Here is a 22,724-nt window from a genome sequence, read left to right on the forward strand (position 1 = left end):
CATGGTTATGGGCTTTCAAAAATAAGACACCTGTACTGTGTCAGATATAGAATTGAAATGTTTTTGCATCTCAACATTACACTTCATATACATCATAGAAGACTGAAATATAACAAAACTGTTTGACAGAAACACTGGATTTTAGTTGTTTTTTTAATTTATTATGAAAAATATTACTAACATGCCACACGTGAGGCCAAAGAGGGCGCTTTTGGTCATTGACTGCAGGAAAGGCTACACCTTGGTCAATAATGTTAAAGTTTTGAATATGGGTCCTGATTCAACTGTGCTAATTATTCAAATGAAAAACAACCTTTCCAGACAGATGCATTTTTTTGTGTTAATCTAAAGAATTGTTGGTGTAATAACATCCACAGTAATTTCAATGAAAACAAAATTGAGTCCCTTTTAAAAAAAAGATAACCAGCCCTGCAAGTGACACTTACAGCCTCCAAATCAACAGTTTCCAGATGTTTCTCCAGCAAGGCTTAAAGATGCAATCTGCAGTTCAAACAATAGTAAAGCAGTCACCCACTACTGTTTTGGAAAAAGCTGAGGGATGGGACTGGAGAAATGTTACTACTCTCAAATTCATAGACAGAGCTATGGATGCATATAAGTTAAATTCTTCTAAAATCAATGGGTATACAGCGGTCATTTAAAAGTATAAATCGCAAATTGCCCCTTTAATGTGTGCCATCTATAAAGAACCACGCCCTCCCATAAAACCCTTATCTTGGTACATTGTGCATGTGCTTATGAGATGCAATGCCTCTGGGAAGTATTCAGACCCCTTTAATTTTTCCACATTCTGTTATGTTACAGCCTTATTTTAAGGCTGTAAGGCATCAATCTACACACAATGCCCCATAATGACAAAGCAAAAACAAATTTTTAGAAGTGTTTGCAAATGCATTACAAATAAATAACGGAAATATCACATTTACGACAGGTAGCCTAATGGTTAGAGCGTTGGACTAGTAACCGAAAGGTTGCAAGATTGAATCCCTGAGCTGACAAGGTAAAAATCTGTCGTTCTGCCCCTGAACAAAGCAGTTAACCCTCTGTTTCTAGACCGTCACTGAAATAAGAATTTGTTCTTAACTGACTTGCCTAGTTAAATTAAGGTAAAATAAAAATAAACGTAAGTATTCAGGCCCTTTACTCAGTACTTTGTTGAAGCACCTTTGGCAGCGATTACAGCATTGAGTCTTCTTGGGTATGACGCTGCAAGATTAGCACACCTGTATTTAGGGAGTTTCTCCCATTTTTCTCTGCAGATCCTCTCAAGCTCTGTCAGATTGGATGGGGAGCGTTGCTGCACAGCTATTTTCAGGTCTCTCCAGAGATGTGCGATCAGGTTCAAGTCCGGGCTATGGATGTGCCACTCAAGGACATACCGAGACTTGTCACAAAGCCCCTCCTGCATTGTCTTGGTTGTGTGCTTAGGGTTATTGTCCTGTTGGAAGGTGAACCTTTGCCCCAATCTGAGGTCCTGAGAGCTCTTGAGCAGGTTTTCATCAAGGATCTCTCTGTACTTTGCTCTGTTCATCTTTGCCTTGCCGCTGAAAAACATCCCCACAGCATGATGCTGCCACCACCATGCTTCACTGTAGGGATGGTGCCAGGTTTCCTCCAGACGTGACGCTTGGCATTCAGGCCAAATAGTTCAATCTTGGTTTCATCAGACAAGAGAATCATTTCTCATGGTTTGAGAGTCTTTAGGTACCTTTTGGCAAACTCCAAGTAGGCTGTCATGTGCCTTTTACTGAGGAGTGGATTCCATCTGGCCACTCTACCATAAAGGCCTGATTGGTGTAATACTGCAGAGATGGTTGTCCTTCTGGAAGATTCTCCCAACTCTAGAGCACTGTCAGAGTGACCATCGGGTTCTTGGTCACCTCCTTGACCAAGGCCCTTCTCCCCCAATTGCTCAGTTTGGGCAGGCGGCCAGCTCTAGGAAGAGTCTAGGTGGTTTCAAACTTCTTCCACTTAAGAATGATGGAGGCCACCCTGTTCTTGGGGACCTTCAATGCTGCAGACATGTTTTGGTACCCTTCCTCAAATCTGTACCTCGACACAATCCTGTCTCGGCGCTCTACGACAATTCCTTCGACCTCTAGGCTTGGTTTATGCTCTGACATGCACTGGCAACTGTGGGACCTTTATATAGACAGGTGTGTGCCTTTCCAAATCATGTCCAATCAGTTTAATTTACCACAGTTGGACTCCAATCAAGTTGTAAAAACATCTCAAGGATGATCAATGGAAACAGGATGCACTTGAGAAAAGGGTATTTCAGTTTTTTATGTTTAATACCTTTGCAAAAATAAGAATAATAATGTTTTCACTTTGTCATTATGGGGTATTGTGTGTAAATTCCTGAGCGTTTTTTGTATTTAATCCACTGTAGAATACGACTGTAACATAACAAAAGGTGGAAAAAGTCAAGTGGTCTGAATAATTTCCGAAGGCCCTGTATGTAAATGTCAAAAGGTAACCTGGTTTAGAAATTAGCCTTTGGAAAGAGCTAGGCTTTGGTAATTAAACCCTGGCAGTATGTTATTGCACAGAGAAGGGAATTTGGAGAAGTGTTTGTGGTGCAAGGGCAGAATGTGACACCCATCAGGATATCAGCCAGAGAAAGTACTGTATGTGGGGAAGTGTACACTGCAGACTCCATAGTCCTTTATTTAATTATTTTTATTTCACCTTTATTTAACCAGGCAGGCTAGTTGAGAACAAGTTCACATTTACAACTGCGACCTGGCCAAGATAAATCATAGCAGTGTGACACAAACAACAACACAGAGTTACACATGGAGTAAACAAACATGCAGTCAATAATACAATAGAAAAGGTCTATATACAGTGTGTGAAAATGAGGTAGGATAAGGGAGGTAAGGTAAAAAATAGGCCATGGTGGCAAAATAATTACAATATAGCAATTAAACACTGGGGTGATAGATGTGCAGAAGATGAATGTGCAAGTAGAGATACTAGGGTGCAAAGGAGATGAAAAATAAATAAATAAATAACAGTATGGGGATGAGGTAGTTGGATGAGCTATTTACAGATGGGCTATGTACAGGTGCAGTGATCTGTGAGCTGCTCTGACAGCTGGTGCTTAAAGTTAGTGAGGGAGATATGAGTCTCCAGCTTCAGTGATTTTTGCAGTTTGTTCCAGTCATTGGCAGCAGAGAACTGGAAGGAAAGGTGGCCAAAGTAGGAATTGGCTTTGGGGGTGACCAGTGAAATTGTCACGCCCTGACCATAGTTTGCTTTGTATGTTTATACAGTATGTTTTGTTTGGTCAGGGTGTGATCTGAGTGGGCATTCTATGTTGTATGTCTAGTTTGTCTGTTTCTGTGTTTGGCCTGATATGGTTCTCAATCAGAGGCAGGTGTTAGTCATTGTCTCTGATTGGGAACCATATTTAGGTAGCCTGTTTTGTCATTGTGTGTTGTGGGTGATTGTCTATGTTAGTTGCGTGTGTCAGCACATTTCGTATATAGCTTCACGGTCGTTGTTCATTTATTGTTTTGTTCAGTTTACTTTGTGTTTTCGTCATCCATTAAAATGATGCATTCACACAACGCTGCGCTTTGGTCTGCTTCTTACGAAGATCGTGACAGAAATATACCTGCTGGAGCACTTGCTACGGGTGGGTGCTGCTATGGTGACCAGTGAGCTGAGATAAGGCAGGGCTTTACCTAGCAAAGACTTGTAGATGACCTGGAGCCAGTGGGTTTGGCGACAAATATGAAGTGAGGGCCAGCCCACGAGAGCATACAAGTCGCAGTGGTGGGTAGTATGTGGGGCTTTGGTGACAAAATGGATGGAACTGTGATAGACTGCATCCAATTTGCTGAGTAGAGTGTTGGAGGCTATTTTGTAAATGACATCGCCGATGTCAAGGATCGGTAGGATAGTCAGTTTTACGAGGGTATGTTTGGCAGCATGAGTGAAGGATGCTTTGTTGCGAAATAAGCTGATTCTAGATTTCATTTTGGATTGGAGATGCTTAATGTGAATCTGGAAGGAGAGTTTACAGTCTAACCAGACACCTAGGTATTTGTAGTTGTCCACATATTCAGAACCGTCCACATAGTCAGAACCGTCCAGAGTAGTGATGCTGGACGGGCGGGCAGGTGTGGGCAGCGATCGGTTGAAGAGCATGCATTTAGTTTTACATGCATTTAGGAGCAGCTGGAGGCCACGGAAGGAGAGTCGTATGGCATTGAAGCTCATCTGGAGGTTAGTTAACAGTGTCCAAATAAGGGCCAGAAGTATACAGAACTGTGTCATCTGCGTAGAGGTGGATCAGAGAATCACCAGCAGCAAGAGCGACATCATTGATGTAGACCTCCTGTTCAATGCTGAGAAACAGTGAACCAGCACCACAGCACACATTCAGCGCTGCCGTTAGGTAGCCGGGGGACACTTTGTAAGCACCCTAAGGGAAGTGTATTTGTAAGTAAATGCTTTCAGAGATTACACACACCAATTCCTACAGGGATTCAACCCCATCCATTCTTAGGTAATATAACTCCTTGGTATTAACAAAGTGCTATTGAAATAAAATGACATAACATCCTAATGCTTTTGCAATTACTGTCATCTATCCCCATGTTAATGTGGGTTGAACTGATATCCAGGAAGTATTTTCTTCAGAATAGCTTAGTGCTGTTCAATGTTGCTGCATTAATGGTGAACAAATATTATTCTCCACTGCTGAGGGGTACTCATTATCATAACACAATGTATTGTTGCTGACTCATTAACTCTATATTTTCTAGGAATTGTTCCTGTCCCTCTAGTTCCATCTCTGTCAGCTGATCAGCTGATCATGAATGATTACTGTCTGCTTGACATTTCAAACCAAGGTTTATTGGGGGTACAAATACAAAAACCGACACTCATCATCCCTCTTCTTTCAGACATGTACCTCTAAAAAACCCTCAATTAATTATCTATAGGGCGTCTTGTTATTTACACAAGTGCACTACAATACTGTCAGGTACTCTAGAAATGTGGTTACACATCAAATGCAAATCATCTGGCATCATTATGACATGAAATAATAATTGAATACCTCCCTTTCAAGGTCATGAGATATAACATATTCAAAACACACTCCAGGTTGGCCAGTAGAAATGTCCTCAATTCATTCTACCACATCTAAATTCTAGTAAGCGGTGGTCTTTTGACTAATCAATGCTACAAAGGACTTTAATTAGCCTGCTGCTCTGACAGTTCAGAGTGTCTATCTACAAATCTTTAGGCCTTCATTTGCATCTGCATTTGACAGGGTGGCTGCATCAAAACATTGTAGATACTGTAAGCCCATTCCAAACTCTCAGGGCATTTAATTCATGTCCCCGGAACAACAGGAAGCTTAATGCACCTCTTAACTGAGCTATAAACCCTGAAGGTCATTCTCAATTGAAGTGTACCTCAGAATGGCAGACAGACAAGAGGCAGACAACATACTAGTGTTCAGAGGTTTTCTCAACCTTACTGCAGCACTTAGTGGAAATCATATACAACCTAATGCTTTGAAAGTATAAGGACGTTTGCTTAGGGTCCTGAGACACTCAGCCGTTAGACATGTTAGTAATGTAACTGGGGACTGGAATGTTTAGCATGAAAGCATGTCAAACTTCCAGACAAAGTCTGATACGTATATCTGTGTTGATACACATTGACTTTCTTTTGGTCTTTTTTTTTACACATGCAGCTCCCTCATAACATCATACGGTAACGGGCAACATAATACTAATGAGGAGAAATCTACTTGTACAATGCAGTCAGTGGAATGAGATGGGAGAGATACAAATGGTAGAGGATACTGTATACAGAGGAAAAACTGGCAACAGGACAAAGTGTGCAGTCATGTAAGATTATAGTAGGTAACAGAATGAGACAACATGAAACTTGTAATAATGTGTTTTGAAAACCAACAAGATTAACCATAATAACATTATTCTCTCAATCAAGAGACTGGAAAAGAGTATTTCAACTTGTCACATAATCGGTGATTAAAGGCCAACTTGAGCAATCATCGCCAACCCAAGTAATTGCTTCTTGATGCAAACTCATTACCATATTCATTCTCAGCTCACCCCAGGTACTTTGGAGACATTCAGAGTCATGTACACATCCACAAGAGGGAATGATTATCAATGGTTTCACAATCAAACACTGCAATAAATACACGTTCCTTTTTTCCTCTGAAAGCTGGACAGTATCCACTCAGAACCTGGACAGTTGACATTTACATTTTTTTTGTAATTTAGGGGATACTCTTAACCAGAGCAACTTACAGTATTGATTGCATACATTTTCATACTTTTTTCATACTTGTGCCCCGTGGGATGTATGGTGGACAAACAGAATATGACTTCAGCTGATTATTTCTGATATCATACTGGTTATTAGCAACACCACATTATTCCCGGAATGATGCAAGTCTCTTGTGTAGTTTATAGACCTACTTCCCACTTACTTCCCATTCCAGAGTGATGTAAACGTTAAAGACCAAATAACAAAAGGCTGTTGTAAATGTAATACTGTGGGTAATTCCAGAATGCTATTATTTTAGAATAATTGGCTGTCGCAACCTTATTAAGACTGATAAAGGCCTCCCGAGTGGCGGAGGTGTTTATGGCACTGCATCGCAGTGCTACTAGAGAAAAACATACACAAGACGTCAAATGCAGTGTCCTGTCTTTTTAATTGCAGATATCAGTTCATGTAATTACATGAATACATATACTCAAAAGCGAAAGATCATATTATACAACTTAAGATGCAGAAGGGTAATCTGGCTGGCAGATTGATGATGAGACGAGACGCTCTCATTGGTCAACTCTACACCTCCCAGCAGGGTCGGTACACCCTTCCCACCATACACCTCATGGTGTCCCTCCTGACGATGGAGATACTGGGGCTTAGGTCCTGGCCAGCCTCTCGGCGGTCCAGAGTCAGGGCTCTGTCAGGCCCGGCGGCTGCAGCTCTCAGCTTGTAGAAAGGAAGTCCTCTGTTCAGGTTCATCCACAGGCCAGAGTCTGCCAGCAAGACAATATTGGAGCTCCTGCCTCTGACTGAATCAGGGCTGTTTTCAGACACCTCTACACTCAGTAGGGAGTCGAGGGTATCTTGCTCCAAGGCGACGTCGTCCATCTTGCCGATGGGGATCGCCGTGGACGGTGTGTAGCACTCCAAGAAAAGTGCCACGGCAAAGGAGATGGAGAGGACAGAGTGTCTCATCTTGGAGAAGGAGGATCTTCGTTGAGGTTGATGTTGCAGGTTGTTGTGATTTTTTTCGAGCTCGTTCTCTTCTGACCGAGATGTTTGTCTTCCTCTTTTATACTGTTTGGACTTCCAGGATTTGAAATTTGTTTCATCACTGCTTTTCTTCTCATTGTGTTTCAGGATATTAAACAACAGTATGATGTCGTGAGACCCCTAACAGTGTTGGAGTGTTGTGTCTTGTGGAGAGTTAATTAAGCTTATTTGCAACGTGGCTGGTTTTCTAAAGTCTGTGAGGATGAAACAGTGGGATTTCATTGAATGAGAACACAAAGGAAGACGCCATTCCAAGAGCCTGCCCTTTAAAACAACTGGAGAGGATTACTCACCCATTTACTACCTTGTGGTTAAGGACTCTCAATGATACATACTCCCCTCTCATGGCCACCTTATGACAATGTAAAATAAGGGATTTCAGGTGGGATTACAGTTGAAAAGTTAACTAGTGATCATTGAAGAGCTTGGTGTGTATGTGGCACCAGGAAAACCAGCAGGGTTCTTTGAATACGTGTTGAGAGGAAATTCACGTCGTCACTGATGTAAGGCTTTGGTGAAGATCGGAAATGTCTTTTAATTCAGAGCATATCCTTTATGTCTGCTGTCTGTGCTCTCTGTAAAGCCTTACTTGTTCACTTACTGGTACCTGCATATTTGCAACCTTACCTAATTAGGAAGATCAGACAGGGAGTTAAGGGTTGAAAACCTGCTCACATACTGTAGCCCTCTTCAAACAGAATGCTGGTGTGATGATGATGGGTTCAAAGTCAGCTTGGCTAGAGATTTGCACAAAAAAGGAGATGTTGGCTGGTGAACCGTCAATTGTTTCGTTTGGTGATTTATAGAGATGACCTCAGATAAGATATTGCTACGGTCAGATGTTGTTACTGCATAATAACGTTTCAAATACGCACCACTCTCATCCAAAGAAGTATATATTTTTGGGGAGCTGTTATTATTGTTCTATAAATAGGCCTACTACAGTATATTTTGGACATTTTGTCTGTTTATTCATACTAGCATGTCTTGCTTCAAAACTTAGCTTTGTTTGACAAGGGTTGGTTTTTGCCCAATGGTCAAACCCAGCTGTAAAACTTTAAAGTGGAGGATGTTTTTGTGTCTTAGAGTACTTTTCCAAGACATTTTAAAGAAATTGATCACTTTAGATGGGAATCTGATTTGTTCAGACATCGTTAGCACACATACATGTATACTGTGTGAAAATGACACTCTAAGAAGTTCTCCCATAATTCCCCAATTAAGAGGAGTAAACTTGAAGTAGGTGGTATCTGTGTTTTCGTCTCAGAGAAATGCTTGGCCTCCTTTAATGTTATTTTCCCTTCTCCTTATCAGAGAGAAAATGGTTCTGTTGAAAGGGATCTAGAAGTTTGCATTATTGTTTTCAGCAAATTAATACTCTAGCCTCCTCTTTCTGCAGGTGAATGTTAAATGTCAAAAACGAATTGGATGTAAACAAGCCGACTGTGTTATGTCCGTCATCGGAATGAGACCAAAGTGCAGCGTGGAAAGTGTACATCTTTATTTTTAATGAACACCAAAAAACAACAAAAGATAAACAAATGTAACGTTCTGCAGGCTAACTAGTAACTGAACAAAAACAAGATCCCACAAACACAAGTGGAAAACAGGCTGCCTAAGTATGATTCCCAATCAGAGACAACGATGGACAGCTACCTCTGATTGGGAACCATACCCGGCCAACAAAGAAATAGAAAACTAGAATGCCCACCCAAATCACACCATGACCTAACGAAATAGAGAAATAAACAGGCTCTCTAAGGTCAGGGCGTGACAGACTGGCTCGAACAGAAAATATTAAATTATATTGCAACTCAAATAATCAAACACGATGCTATTAAAATCAAGCAACTAGCTAGAGACAAAATCAAAATTTCATAAGGATTTCTAACAGGGTTTAGTATGATATACAAGAAAAAAAGCGTATCAGGATGCAGTACTATGTTTTTTAAATTCAATTAATGTCCTCTTACTCCATTTATTTAAAAAATGTTCATCACCCCCCCAAAAAATAATATTCAAGCACTTCATATTTCTTCAAAATCAAAACAACCTTAAAATCTATATCAAACTTACACTGAACAAAAATATAAACGCAACATGTAAAGCTTTGGTCACATGTTTCATGAGCTGAAATACATTTCTCAGAAATGTTCCATATGAACAAAAAGCTTATTTCTGAGCATTTCTCCTTTGCCAAGATAATCCATCTACCTGACAGGTGTAGCATATCAAGGAGTTGATTAAACAGCATGATCATTACACAGGTGCACCTTGTGCTGGGGACAATAAAAGGCCACTCTAAAATGTGCAGTTTTGTCACATAACACAACGCCACAGATGTCTCAAGTTTTGAGGGAGCGTACAATTGGCATGCTGACTATGGGAATGTCCACCAGACCTGTTGCCAGAGAAATCAATGTTCATTTCTCTACCATAACCTGCCTCCAATGTCGTTTTAGAGAATTTGTCAGTATGTCCATTGTGTGGGAGAGCGGTTTGCTGATGTCAACATTGTGAACAGAGTGCCCCATGGTGGCAGTGGGGTTATGGTATGGGCAGGCATAAGCTACAGACAACGAACACTGACGTTTGGGATGCTCTGGATCGACGTGTACGACAGTGTGTTCCTGTTTCCGCCATTATCCAGCAACTTCGCACAGCTATTGAGGAGGAGTTGGACAACATTCCACAGGCCACAATCAACAGCCTGATCCACTCTATGCGAAGGAGATTCTGCACTGCATGATGGTGGTCAGACCAGATACTGACTGGTTTTCTGATCCATGCCCGCACTTTTTATTTTTTTATTTTTTTACAAATAGGTATCTGTGACCAACAGATGCATATCTGTATTCCCAGTCATGTGAAATCCATAGATTAGGGCCTAATCAATTTATTTCAATTGACTGATTTCCTTATATGAACTGTATAACTCAGTAAAGTCTACGAAATTGTTGCATGTTGCATTTATTTTTTTATTCAGTATATATTAAAAGATAACTAAGTAAATCAAAAATCACCTGGCCACAGCAGTAGGCATGTATTTTCTGAAATGAAATATTTTTCAATTAGGCCAACAGTTTATAATGGGTCAAACAGTCCATAGTCACATTAAGAACATTAATGTCATTCTGAAATGTGTGCATTTTCTAAAACTATGACCTTTAATGACAAATCACATTGGTTATTTTAGTGTGGGTGATGTACTGCCAGTGTGGCCAGATGGGAAATGCCATGGACCATTTCTTATTGAAAAGCGTGTCTGTGTTCTGAATGGTCAAAGTTAGCCAATCTGTGATGACTAATTAGTCTGTCAGTTGACCATTTCTTCACCTTGTTTTTTTATATTGTCTTACAGGGCCCATGTATTTGTCTCTGTAGATAACATTCTTTATTTTTAGGAGGTGGGCGAGATTGGATAAAGTGCATTTCACAGGCCTTCTGTTCCATAAGACAACATGTAAGGACCAAATGGATGGATGCTATGGGGGGTGACTACAGCTAAGATGACTGAAACAGGATGTCATGACGATAAATCTACTTTTATTTACAAGTGGAGAAACGGCTCAAACAGACAGACATCACTGAAAGTTGTGGAAAACAGAGTAATGACACGATGAAAACCTAACTGAAACCACATTGAACTTTTATAACCTGTAATTGAACTGATGATAAAACAGAACCTCCAAATCATATTGGTGATTCATTCATTCATGACTTTCCTTATAAACCACATGTGGAGAAGACAAACAGTCCGAACCCCACCGAGTTATTCATTCGCAGTATGGAACTGTATTGACCTCTGTATGTGTCCAGTGGTGTTGTGGATACTGTAGTTATAACAGAGTGGGGTGTTTATCTGTTGGTGGGCAGTGTGTTTCAGGCCTCTCCCTCCTCAGGTGTTTGCTTGGTGATGTGTGTGGTTATTGGAGTACAGCTGTACACCACATGTCCATGACAGACCTGACTCTATAACATAACTAGAATGCTTGTTTTATGCACTATGGATGCCATTCTGTCATAAATACTGGATAAAATAGGCAGTCAAGGCAACATGAAAGACTGCAGACTTTTTATACTCCTCAATATGTATTTTCTTATTTTTCTCTCCTTGAAAGTCGAGTGGCAGGGTAGAGGACAGGGTATCCCTTCCATGTTTGCCCTTGGGCGAGGAGAGGGGGTAGCAGCTAGTCCAGAGCAGCGTTCAAGGTGTTTGTGTTTTACAGAGAATCACATATTAACTGCAACACCACTATAGAAAAAAAGGCCCTTTGAAGTGCGAGGCCAAGATGGGCAGACCAGCTGACTACACTGACGATGCCAACCCAAACACCAGGCCTGAGTCTCGGGGGTTTGAGGGGGGCAAAAAGACCCCAGCCAAGCACCGAGGGGAGACAGTGCCTCTCACATAACGCAGAGCCCTTTTGGACACGGCAACGCACTTCTTTAAAACAACACCAAGAGGCAGGCCGCACCAAACAGGCTAAAGTGTTATTCCAGCTAGGTAAATACAGGGCACAGATCTAACAGGGACGAATGCCACATATTAACAGGCACAAATTGAATTATGTTGTTGAAATTCCATGCATTCTGCTAGCCAGTTTGAGATTGGGGTGATAGAAATCTATGTCTTTCCACTTACGGCGTGAGGACTTCTGAACCAAACTCACCATTCAGAGACAGATCATGCAATATCTAAAGGATGGAAGACATAGTCCTCCAGTCTTCTATCCTGTGAAGAACCTAGAGAAGGTAATCTAGTGTGTCATTCATATAGACTTTGGATAACAGTCAGCTCACCAGGGTAAGGCATTGACGACACTTAGGATGCGTGCCCAAGGACGCTTTCAGGCAGCAGGCACTATTGCATTGGGATTTAGAGATGAATACAAACTAATTAGCGTCTGAATGGAAGATAGAAGTTCAGATCTGATGTAAGGTCAGTTTTGCTCTATAGCTAATGGATAAGGTTAGGCTTGGATAAAAGGCAATGGATGAAAGCCGATCCTAGATCAGAGGCCACCTCCACCTAAATCACTCATTAGATACAGTGCAGAGACACCATAAAAGCTATATGGACCCAAATAGGTCTGAGTCATGAAGGGGTCGCTAAATGCAATAACAAGAGGCAAAGCCATCTTCTCATCTTTGAGCACTTAAGGATGTATAATCTCCCATACACATACACAGGTTACACATACAAAGAGATCTGCAGAGATACCAGTAGCCATGGTGATGGTCAGACAACAAGTAATCATGATGCAGAGTATAAATAGCAACACAAGCTCTCTGGGTGTTGTGTAAGAGAGAGACAAAAACATGTTTTGCGGAAAGTATTTCAGGTTTTTTTCTTGGTGAAACGAAGGAATAATTAATTATATGGACATGCTCGATAAAATCTGATCCCCTTCCAAATCACACACACCTCGGTGACCAAACTGTTAATATTGGGTTTTGGAATGTTGTTCCAAGACTCTGGACTATGAGCATTAGTAATGTTGTATTTCAAAGGGGACTTGCACATTTGCTATGAGTGTTGTGCATTGACTATTTTAAAGTGGGAAATAGGTAAGGTTTGTAATGTATGAGACCTTTTCACTCTCTTTTCTTAGGTCTTTGTTATCAAAGTGTTAATTCAACTAATTAGTTCCAATATAAGTAATGCCAAGTAGAAACTGTGTGCGATTCTTGGCATGATGTGTTTGTTGCCAAATTGTTATTCTGCTCCCATGTGGAATGATACAAAGAGAAAATGTCTCAAGGAATTCTGATGATTTCAACCAAAAAGTCTTCATACATCACAATGCATGAATAATCTGGTTGGGAGGATCGTTTTGCGCCATATGAAAAATCTAATCTTGACGAGTCTAGCTTCAATAAAACATTGACTGGATTTCTGACCACGCTTTATACTGTGGAGGTAGACTATTCCAGACACATAGGCTGTCTGATGGCTCATGTAAAAAAGACTTGAGTGGTTAGGCCTTTACAAGAAACTCCTCTGTTGTGTTACTCAGTAACAGGATCCCATTATGTTTGGGTTGCTGTGACAGACTTACTCCGCGATTTGTCTGTTTGTCACATGTTTTTGTTATAGGCTATTGTATATTCAATGGAGCTGCTCATCATAGAAAATAGATGAATATACTGTAGAATCACCAAGGCCATAAAACATTTTGTTATGTTACAGCTTTATTCTAAAATTAATAAAATAAATGTTTTCCTCATCAATCTACACACAATACTCCATAATGACAAAGCAGAAACAGGTTTTTATAATTTTTGCAAATTTAGTATTCAGACCCTTCGCTATGAGACTCGAAATTGTGCTCAGGTGCATCCTGTTTCCATTGATCATCAATTAAGATGTTTCTACAACTTGATTGGAGTCCACCTGTGGTAAATGAAATTGATTGGACATGATTTGGAAAGGCACACACCTGTCTATATAAGGTCCCACAGTTGACAGTGCATGTCAGAGCAAAAGCCAAGCCATGAGGTCGAAGGAATTGTCCTTAGAGCTCCGAGACAAGATTGTGTTGAGGCACAGATCTGGGGAAGGGTACCAAAAAATGTATGCAGCATTGAAGTTCCCCAAGAACACAGTGGCCTCCATCATTCTTAAATGGAAGAAGTTTGGAAGAACCAAGACTCTTCCTACAGCTGGCCACACAGCCAAACTGAGCAATCAGGGGAGAAGGACCTTGGTCAGGGAGGTGACCACGAACCCGATGGTCACTCTGACAAAGCTCCAGATGGAAGCTACTCCTCAGTAAAAGGCAAATGAAAGCCCCCTTGGAATTTGCCAAAAGGCACCTAAAGGACTTTCAGACCATGAGAAACAAGATTCTCTGGTCTGATGAAATCAAGATTGAACTCTTTGGCCTGAATCCCGTGTCATGTCTGTAGGAAACCTGCCACCATCCCTACAGTGAAGCATGGTGGAAGGCAGCATCATGGTGTGGCAATGATTTTCAGTGGCTGGGACTGGGAGACTAGTCAGGATAGAGGGAAAGATGAATGGAGCAAAGTACTGAGAGATTCTTGATGAAAACCTGCTTCAGAGCGCTCAGCACCTCAGACTGGGAAGGTTCACCTTCCAACAGGACAACGACCCTAAGCACACAAATACAGGTGTGCCAAGTTTGTAGCGTCATACCCAAGAAGACTTGAGGCTGTAATCGCTGCCAAAGGTGCTTCAACAAAGTACTGAGTAAAGGGGCTGAATACTTATGTAAATGTGATATTTCTGTTTTTTATTTAGAATATATTTGCAAAAATTTCTAAAAACAATTTCATCCATTTTAGAATAAGGCTGTAACATAACAACATTTTGAAAATGTCAAGGGTTCTGAATACTTTCCAAATGCACTGTACATGTAAACAGCCATTCACTCAGAGATATTTATAATTTCACTGAAATCCCTCATGCAGGAATTTGAAAGATCTAGTCATTTTGGGGATGATTGTGCTGTAAAGTTTCACGTTTAGGACTTATTAAAAGTGTGCAGGCACATATTTCTTTTAACAATGTACGTAATTGTTTTGCCTTGCACCTGAACTGAGTAAAGCTGGTGTGGAGCTTAGTTTTTCTCAATTGCGTACAAGCAATTTTCGGATCTGTGTTGATACGTAAAGTATGCTCAAGTCCATTTCAGCACTAGCTAGCGATCTTGCTAACCTTGTCTAGCTAGCTCATGTTATGTTGTTGTATTTTTTTTTTACTACTACACCATCTTAAAAAGATTAGCCAGCTGGCTTTATAGCTGGTTCTGGAGTTGAATTTGTCATAAGCATTCATTTAGGTAAAACTTCGCCACATATGGAAACCACTGGACTATCTTTGACTTCGTCAACTATTGTTATCTCCAAATCTGTGTAGTCTTCCATGAATGGCAGCCGCAAATCTGCCAGAAGAAAAGGTTTGAAAGAATAAGATGAAGCTCCGGTAATATGTATAACTATTGAAATGCGAAATTCTAATGAACACGGTACAACCCTTGGTAGGTAAGCTGCTGGCAGGCTTTGGCTGCGGTACAGAAAAGCCAAATCAGGAAGTGCTCATGGTTCTCACATGGGAAGTGAAATGATAGGCTACAATGATTTGCCTCAAGATCATGCACGCCGCAGATGACATGTATATTTGGAGCGTGTGGTGAGGCAAAACTCTAGTGGTCAAAACCATTCATCTTGGGGCGACGGGTGGGAGCGGATTTGCAAAATGTTATCATATCACACAATTATACCATTTTATAAAGTGGTCAGATATATGTATTTTTAATACAGACTAGCTCAAAAATAAGTGAAAATTGACAAATTATCCAATGGATTATGATAATTTTATGTTAAAAATAGTGGAGGTTAAAAAAACATACGTTTCCAGACCCTATTCTAATTTGCTTCATGGTTCAGGCGGCCAAGCAGACACAAGGATGTTTGGCTCATCTCAGTTGCAAAGAGGATTGATTTTGTAGCTGTTTCTGATTCATTAACAATGTCATGCTGGTTGGTGGGTGGTAACTTTCAATTAAAACCAAGCCCTGAAATGAAACTTAGGTTTAAAATAATTTGTGTGTCATATCGTAGGAAAAGATACCGCATTCACATGGATATGTTACTTCAAGCCCAAATATATCATACATTGAGTAAAATAACGACTTATTGCCTTAAATCGTTGTGCAACATCATGGGTATGCTTTGGCCATCGTCTTTCAGCTAGATTTGCGTTTAAATAAAATATCAGCATTCAATACAAAATTCACTGTTAAGTGTTTAGTTCACAGAATATTAACACATTGTTTTCATCACAATATACATATGTGCAATTGTGTTCATTGTTTCGGCAAGCAGTAAATACTACTGCACCAAATTATCATACCATGTACAATATACGGAAAGATCTAGTCAATGGGGACCGTCTAATTGTGATGATTTTTTACAATATTGCGGACATGCAGAGATGCAGAGAATGAAGTTGAGTTCTAAGTCATTTTGGGTTACTCCTAAGTCATCATCTTCAACATTGTGGCCTTCCATTATAGAGCTTTGCTTTGATGTTAATTGAGGCGTATCAGTTGTTTTCCTCCATTGTATTCACCTTTCCTTGTTTCTATTGTGGATAGTGCTTCTGTGCACCAATGGAAAGTCTACAAAACAATAAGCAAACCAGCCTTTCGAATTGGATTGTGATGATACCATGAATGAATCCTGCACACACTATGCTTTTTTAAATATATTTTTTTAGTCAGGAAAAATATTTGATTTGATGTGTATGAAATTAATTCATAGGGGAGATGCCTTGAAAAAAAAAGATTGCTAAATTGTCAAGATTTAGACAGACACAGGGCAGTGTTTCTCCAATCACAATGCCTCCAAACACAATAACATCTTCTTTATTCACTGTAATTGTACCTCAGGGGGCCATTTCTTCTCTTGGAACCAAAACAATGCATTTCACATAGCTGCATTTCATGCCATACCTTCCATCCTCTACATATCCCTTTCATTTGTCTTTCCTCTCACAAGAGACACCTCAGTCTGTATTGTTACACACACACACACACACACACACACACACACACACACACACACACACACACACACACACACACACACACACACACACACACACACACACACACACACACACACACACACACACACACCCTCCCATCCCTTTCCCCATCCCAAGGGTCTCGGGAGAAAACTTGTCATGACTGGCTGCTTTGTGCACAACCAATGGGCACATCTGAGGACAAATCCATCCATCCTTTTAGAGCAGGTACTGACTATATGCCGTGTAGCTGCACAGTGCAAATACTGAAAACAGGATTTTGAAATTGCGGTGTGGACACAAATACACATTGAGTGAAGTGAATGTTAGCTACATAAAATATAGTGCTTTATGCGCCAAATTATATTAAAACTTTACACCAAGGATTTAATATCAAAATTATATTATAGAATGTTGTGTGTGCTGAAATTACACGTCATGTATACAATACCGCGTTAGTAATAAGGCATTATTTGTTCGACCGAATGGGAAAACGTCTGTGTGATCATTTGAAATAAGAGCAGGATCAAAAATGTTTACAAATATATTTGATACAGATGTTATTATTAACATCATGGCATACATATCGGTGAGTGCTGTGACATATGAAATACGAGTGATGTGTAATCAATGTGTAATCAATGTGTAATAACTACGTTAAAAAAAAAAGAATGAGCGTGTTAAATTATTATGTGACTTGCAGTCATATTCCGGCCCTGATTGGTCAACAAGCTTATCTGACCCGCGAAGACCCAAAATTATCTCTATGCTTATTTTCGAATGACGTCACGATGTCGTTTGTTTACAGTTGTTAGGGTTACACTTCCACAACAGAATAATAAATAGTGGTAGCTACGTTTAGCTAGAAGCAAGCTACATCAACTATCTTGGTTTCACAAGATAAATTAGCGATTTCACACTACTAACTAAGTGCATTGTAATGAAAATATAATGACTGCATTGGACACTTCTGTTGAACAAAAATCTATTGGAAAATGTTTGCTGTATAACTGGGTAGAGGAGGTGAGTTTCTTTTCTTGGCAAAAGTTGTCTCAATATGAACGCTGGTAGTGGTGTGTGTGTGTGTGTGCGTGCGTGTGTGAGAGCGAGAGATGTAAGTTAGCGGTAGGCCTACATGTATAGCTAAGTTCAGGTATATGAGGGCTCGCATGTTCTCCCTCCTGTTTTCTCAGTTAGCTATGAGTGCCATCATTAATAGGTCATTAGTACAAGTTACTCCTTTAACTCATTAAAAATTATTGAAAACAACAATATGTTGTCACACATGGCACAGCTTTTTATTAGTCTTTGGAATTACATTCATTCAGCGGGTCACTGCCGTCCTTGACAATGAGAGGCCCAGAGCGCATATCCACAAAAATGGACATAAAGGGATTCTCACTATGGATCTGTCATCCAAAGTTCAATGTGTCACCACAGTGAATGCTGCTTTCACCCCTCCCAGGGGCCATGGGGTGAGACAAAGAGGTAGGTACAGAATGAGAACATTGAACACCAATAAACATACCTACATCCAGCCGACCTTGAATAGATTTTTCCTGGAATTAGTTTTAGATTCAGTGGATGCCACGCAACATTCAAACATACTGTAACCTTACTGCTGTGCAAACTGTTCATAAGCATACTGTTATGCTGTCTCACTGTCTGACTTGATTAAAATTCACTCAAGCATTTTAGAGTTCGGTATGTGTTTTGCCCATGTTTTATTTGTCAAGGCCTCAGAGGAGAACTTTTGGAAAATGATCTGCTCAAGAAAATAAGGTAGGCCTAATTGACGAAAGTTTCATTTCATAACAGTTATCATAAGGTGAACAACACATTCAAACTTGAAATATATATATATATATATTACTCGAGACGTGACACAACACTGTTCAATCAATGCCTTGAGCGGAACTGGTAGGAGGAAAGTGATGTAATTTACAAGTCTTGGTTAGTTTTACAGTTCAATGAACACTTTGTGCTTTTTGATTTGACTTCATTATCTGATTTAACATTTATGTGCAGTGTAATGTGGTTCATAGAATGTGTCCACAACAATGTGGTTAACATCCCCCAACAAGCGATTTTAACAAAGGGAGGTATGACGGTTAAAACGGGTTGTTGGAGGGGAGAGAGTCTCAACTCATATTCACTGACTTATGCCGTACAAAACCGCACAGTCACAAAACTGAGCTAGATTTTTACTGAATGCTCAAAGTTAAATGTAAAGAACATTAACAAGGCTCTAACTAGTTTATTATGACAAAAATAACATCAATTTAAATAAGTAGCATTAGTCATAGAACCTTTAATAGTGGTTTGGAGAGTGTTGCTTTGTTTTTCCATGGCAATAGTCTGCTGCAGGGAAACAGTAAGAGTAAATGTCAACAGATCAACACTCCTTGGAAGCTGCTCAACGTGAGAATTAAATTTGGATCTGTGGACACCAGTTATGAAGAGATAGGACAGGGAGTTTACACCACAAATCAGTATGTTATGACAACCTGTATGAATAATGTAGAATAACAGTGGAACAATGTTATTTTGATTCATATGGTAATGAACGTATTATTATGCATATTCATACACTAATCATGTAAGCCTAAGAATAACTAGCCTTTATCACTGCATAGACCTTACACACAGCAATGCAGCTACTGATAGATTTAAAAATAGTAATCTAAAGTTCAGCAATGTGAACATGTGAGAAAACAATGTCAGAGTAGCAGAGACAGATAAGGATATTGCTGTAGGTTCTCATGCTGATATGGCCCTCCTCCTCTATCCCACAGTGAGCAGACACATGCAGAATTTAATCCTGAGCCTCCCAAAACAGAGTTCTGCTCCACTACCAAAGAGGACTACAAAGCTGAAGGCTTTCTGCCTTCCCTGCCTTCACCACTAAAGGTCTTCTAAATCAAGTATATTCTATGAACATGATTACAAAATTCCGCTCTTTGTGAGACACCTTGTTTTGGGACTAGCTACCTTTTATAATTTTCCTGTCTTTCAAATATAAAAATGACGTCAGCATTATTCAACTCATACTTGAACAGAATGTTCATTTCTAATGCATTCTTGGTTTGCTGTGATTAGGAGCATGACTACAAAAGCGATCAGGCAATTACCTTTTGGAGTGAGAATCATCATCAGATACAGGTTGGTCTGATTATTACATTACTCCTCCATTTGCATAACCCTCTCTACATTATCATAAATGGAGAGAGCACCATGTTTTCACTATTACTGGATGGCTGCTTAACATTATAGTCAACACTAGACAAAATGCCGTTGTTACATTTTATCATCTTTATTATTTTCAATTTTTAAGTCAGCTTTTGTGTGGTGTGTAATTTACTCTGCTATAGTACAGTGACTGTGGCGTTAGTGGTCTGTCTGTGTTTGTGAAGCATTTGTTGCTTGGCTATTCCACTTACAAAATTGAATACAATAAATGGCTGGAAGAGACCTCCCACATACCCACAACACAGTAAAACATTACATGAGTGTGTAAAGAAAGCAATTCTTTTCAGAAGCATTTTATTTACCCTATCAAGGTTAGAGGACCATAGCCTTATGTTCTTAAGTATTCTTAGGTTTGTACTCTTTGGGACTCACTCCTAACATTATATTATATAATGATATAGTATTTATATTAATATAGTATTCATATTATATAGTATTTAATCTCTACTGCACAATCTGGTTTTTATTCTCTCAATTAAACCATCATTATTGTTGGACATCTGGCCCTTGAGTTTTAGTATTTGATGGCTGTTGATATGTAAGATATTAACAAATGAAAATGATTTAGCATATGTTTGTAATTTTGGTGTCATATTTGATGGCTATTTACAAGCCTCCATTTTGAATGTGGTCTCAAAGAGCCCTTCAATAAGACATCTTATTAAATTCTGCCAATTGACTTTAAAGAGCACAGCTGGTACAGGGTACTGTCGATTTCCCTCCCGGGTGGCGCAGTGGTTAAGGGCGCTGTACTGCAGCGCCGGCTGCGCCAGCTGCGCCACCAGAGACTCTGGGTTCGCGCCCAGGCTCTGTCGTATCCCTGCCGCGGCCTACGCACAATTGGCCTAGCGTCGTCCGGGTTAGGGAGGAAATCCTTGTCTCATCAAGCACCAGCGACTCCTGTGGCGGGCCGTGCGCAGTGCGCGCTAACCAAGGTTGCCCAGGTGCACAGTGTTTCCCCCGACACATTGGTGCGGCTGGCTTCTGGGTTGGATGGCGCTGTGTTAAGAAGCAGTGCTTGGTTGGGTTGTGTATCGGAGGACGCATTACTTTCAGCCTTCGTCTCTCCCGAGCCCGTACGGGAGTTGTAGCGATGAGACAAGATAGTAGCTACTAAACAATTGGATACCACGAAATTGGGGAGAAAAAGGGGTACAATTTAAGAAAGAAATTATACAGCTCATCCACTTTTAACTCAGTTAATTTAAGCCTTAAATGAGCAGCTACTGTAATAATAGCATACCTGGCACACTGTAGTCTGATAATAGTCTACACAAAAACCTTTTTAAACAACAGCAAGTAACATGTACCATGTTCTGCCGTCTCAGGGTGTGACAGCGGTGAGAACCAGGGATACCCCATTCAAGAAGAATGCCACCTTCAGCACACCTATCAGTGAACACATGGATGACAAGCCTATTCTGTACACACCGGAGAATTAAGCTGTTACCCATTGGACACAGTGGTATTAAATTATTGTTCCATAATATTGTGTATAAATATTGCTCTGTTTATCATTTCAATTAGGTCTAGTCTCTGCACTGTATATGAATTGCAAAAGTACTGCACAAATGATTTAACACAAGCAGACAGATGAATGGTTTTGAATTGTAACTTTATCTCAGGGTCATTGTCTCCTTGCAGAATTACAGTTGTTGTTTTTTTATTCATACCAGAGCTTTGTATTAAGAATATTCTCTCTGTTTGTTCATGCTTTTATTTTTGTTTGTAGGTTATTTTCTCCTATGGTCTTTTTCTCAAACCTTTGCAACTTGTAATTACCACAAATGAGCAGTGCTGAACAACAGAAAGCCACATGTTCCACTTTCCTCTGTGCTGGGCAAAAATGGATCTGGCTATTGTCCTTGGACAAATGGCAAGAAAACCATTTGTTTTTTGAGATGAGGAAAGTGTTTTTCCAACGTTAGAAAGAGAGGCACACAGAAGCCTCCGCCTTACAGATGTCAGAAATATTGATGTTCATATTGATGTAGCTATGGCAACAAGTAATTTTAGACTACATTTATGCAAATTATCCCCCAAAACATTTCCTTACCTCATGGGATTAGAGGGGGAAACAATTGATGTCTGAAACAGATGCCATTTAGCTACTTCCAGCCAAGTGAAATATATTGCATATAATTGTTTTAATTCAAATTAACTGTGAAAAAGTAAATATTTCCTTGAATAAATTTGGCTACTAATTTTCTTCCATGATTCAATTCAATTAATAATGTATGTTTTGATCTATCCATAACTGTGTATTTATTTAAGTTTATAAAACATGTATTACAATACTTCATTCTCTGTATTTCCCTGTGAAGGGAGCACTGCTCTGAGTTATTAAAATGAATGTAGTGCTTTTGTCAGAGGAGACAAATGTTGAACCATCTTATGAACTATGTGCTTGTGATACAGTAGGCCTACATACCTGCAGTAGAAATTCCTTCAATGCATTCCCCCGTCAAAAGTTCCCTTCTTGGTTGTTGTTGTCTCTCCTCCCAAATTGTATCAAAAATGCTAATGGCGTTCTTCACCCTCCCTTCAACTCTCTTCAAAAGATAAAACC

At 39.9% G+C, this 22,724-nt stretch overlaps 2 protein-coding genes across 2 annotated transcripts; one reads left to right on the plus strand and one right to left on the minus strand.

The window, feature by feature from the left end:
- Nucleotides 1–6,873: 6,873 nt before the first annotated feature.
- On the minus strand, nucleotides 6,874–7,272 carry LOC139409940 (pro-melanin-concentrating hormone, like). The gene has a single exon (XM_071155348.1). The coding sequence runs from the start codon at nucleotides 7,270–7,272 to the stop codon at nucleotides 6,874–6,876; it is 399 nt and encodes a 132-aa protein (XP_071011449.1).
- Nucleotides 7,273–17,857: 10,585 nt separating this feature from the next.
- Nucleotides 17,858–22,013, plus strand: LOC139409669 (sperm associated antigen 8). The gene is made up of 6 exons (XM_071155084.1): nucleotides 17,858–17,929; nucleotides 18,235–18,381; nucleotides 18,591–18,688; nucleotides 19,702–19,816; nucleotides 20,006–20,068; nucleotides 21,484–22,013. Exons 1-6 carry the CDS (start codon nucleotides 17,858–17,860, stop codon nucleotides 21,595–21,597), a joined length of 609 nt encoding a protein of 202 aa, XP_071011185.1. The 3' UTR covers nucleotides 21,598–22,013.
- The last annotated feature ends 711 nt before the right edge of the window (nucleotides 22,014–22,724 follow it).

This window comes from Oncorhynchus clarkii, chromosome 5 (assembly GCF_045791955.1).
Source record: "Oncorhynchus clarkii lewisi isolate Uvic-CL-2024 chromosome 5, UVic_Ocla_1.0, whole genome shotgun sequence".
NCBI lineage: Eukaryota > Metazoa > Chordata > Actinopteri > Salmoniformes > Salmonidae > Oncorhynchus > Oncorhynchus clarkii.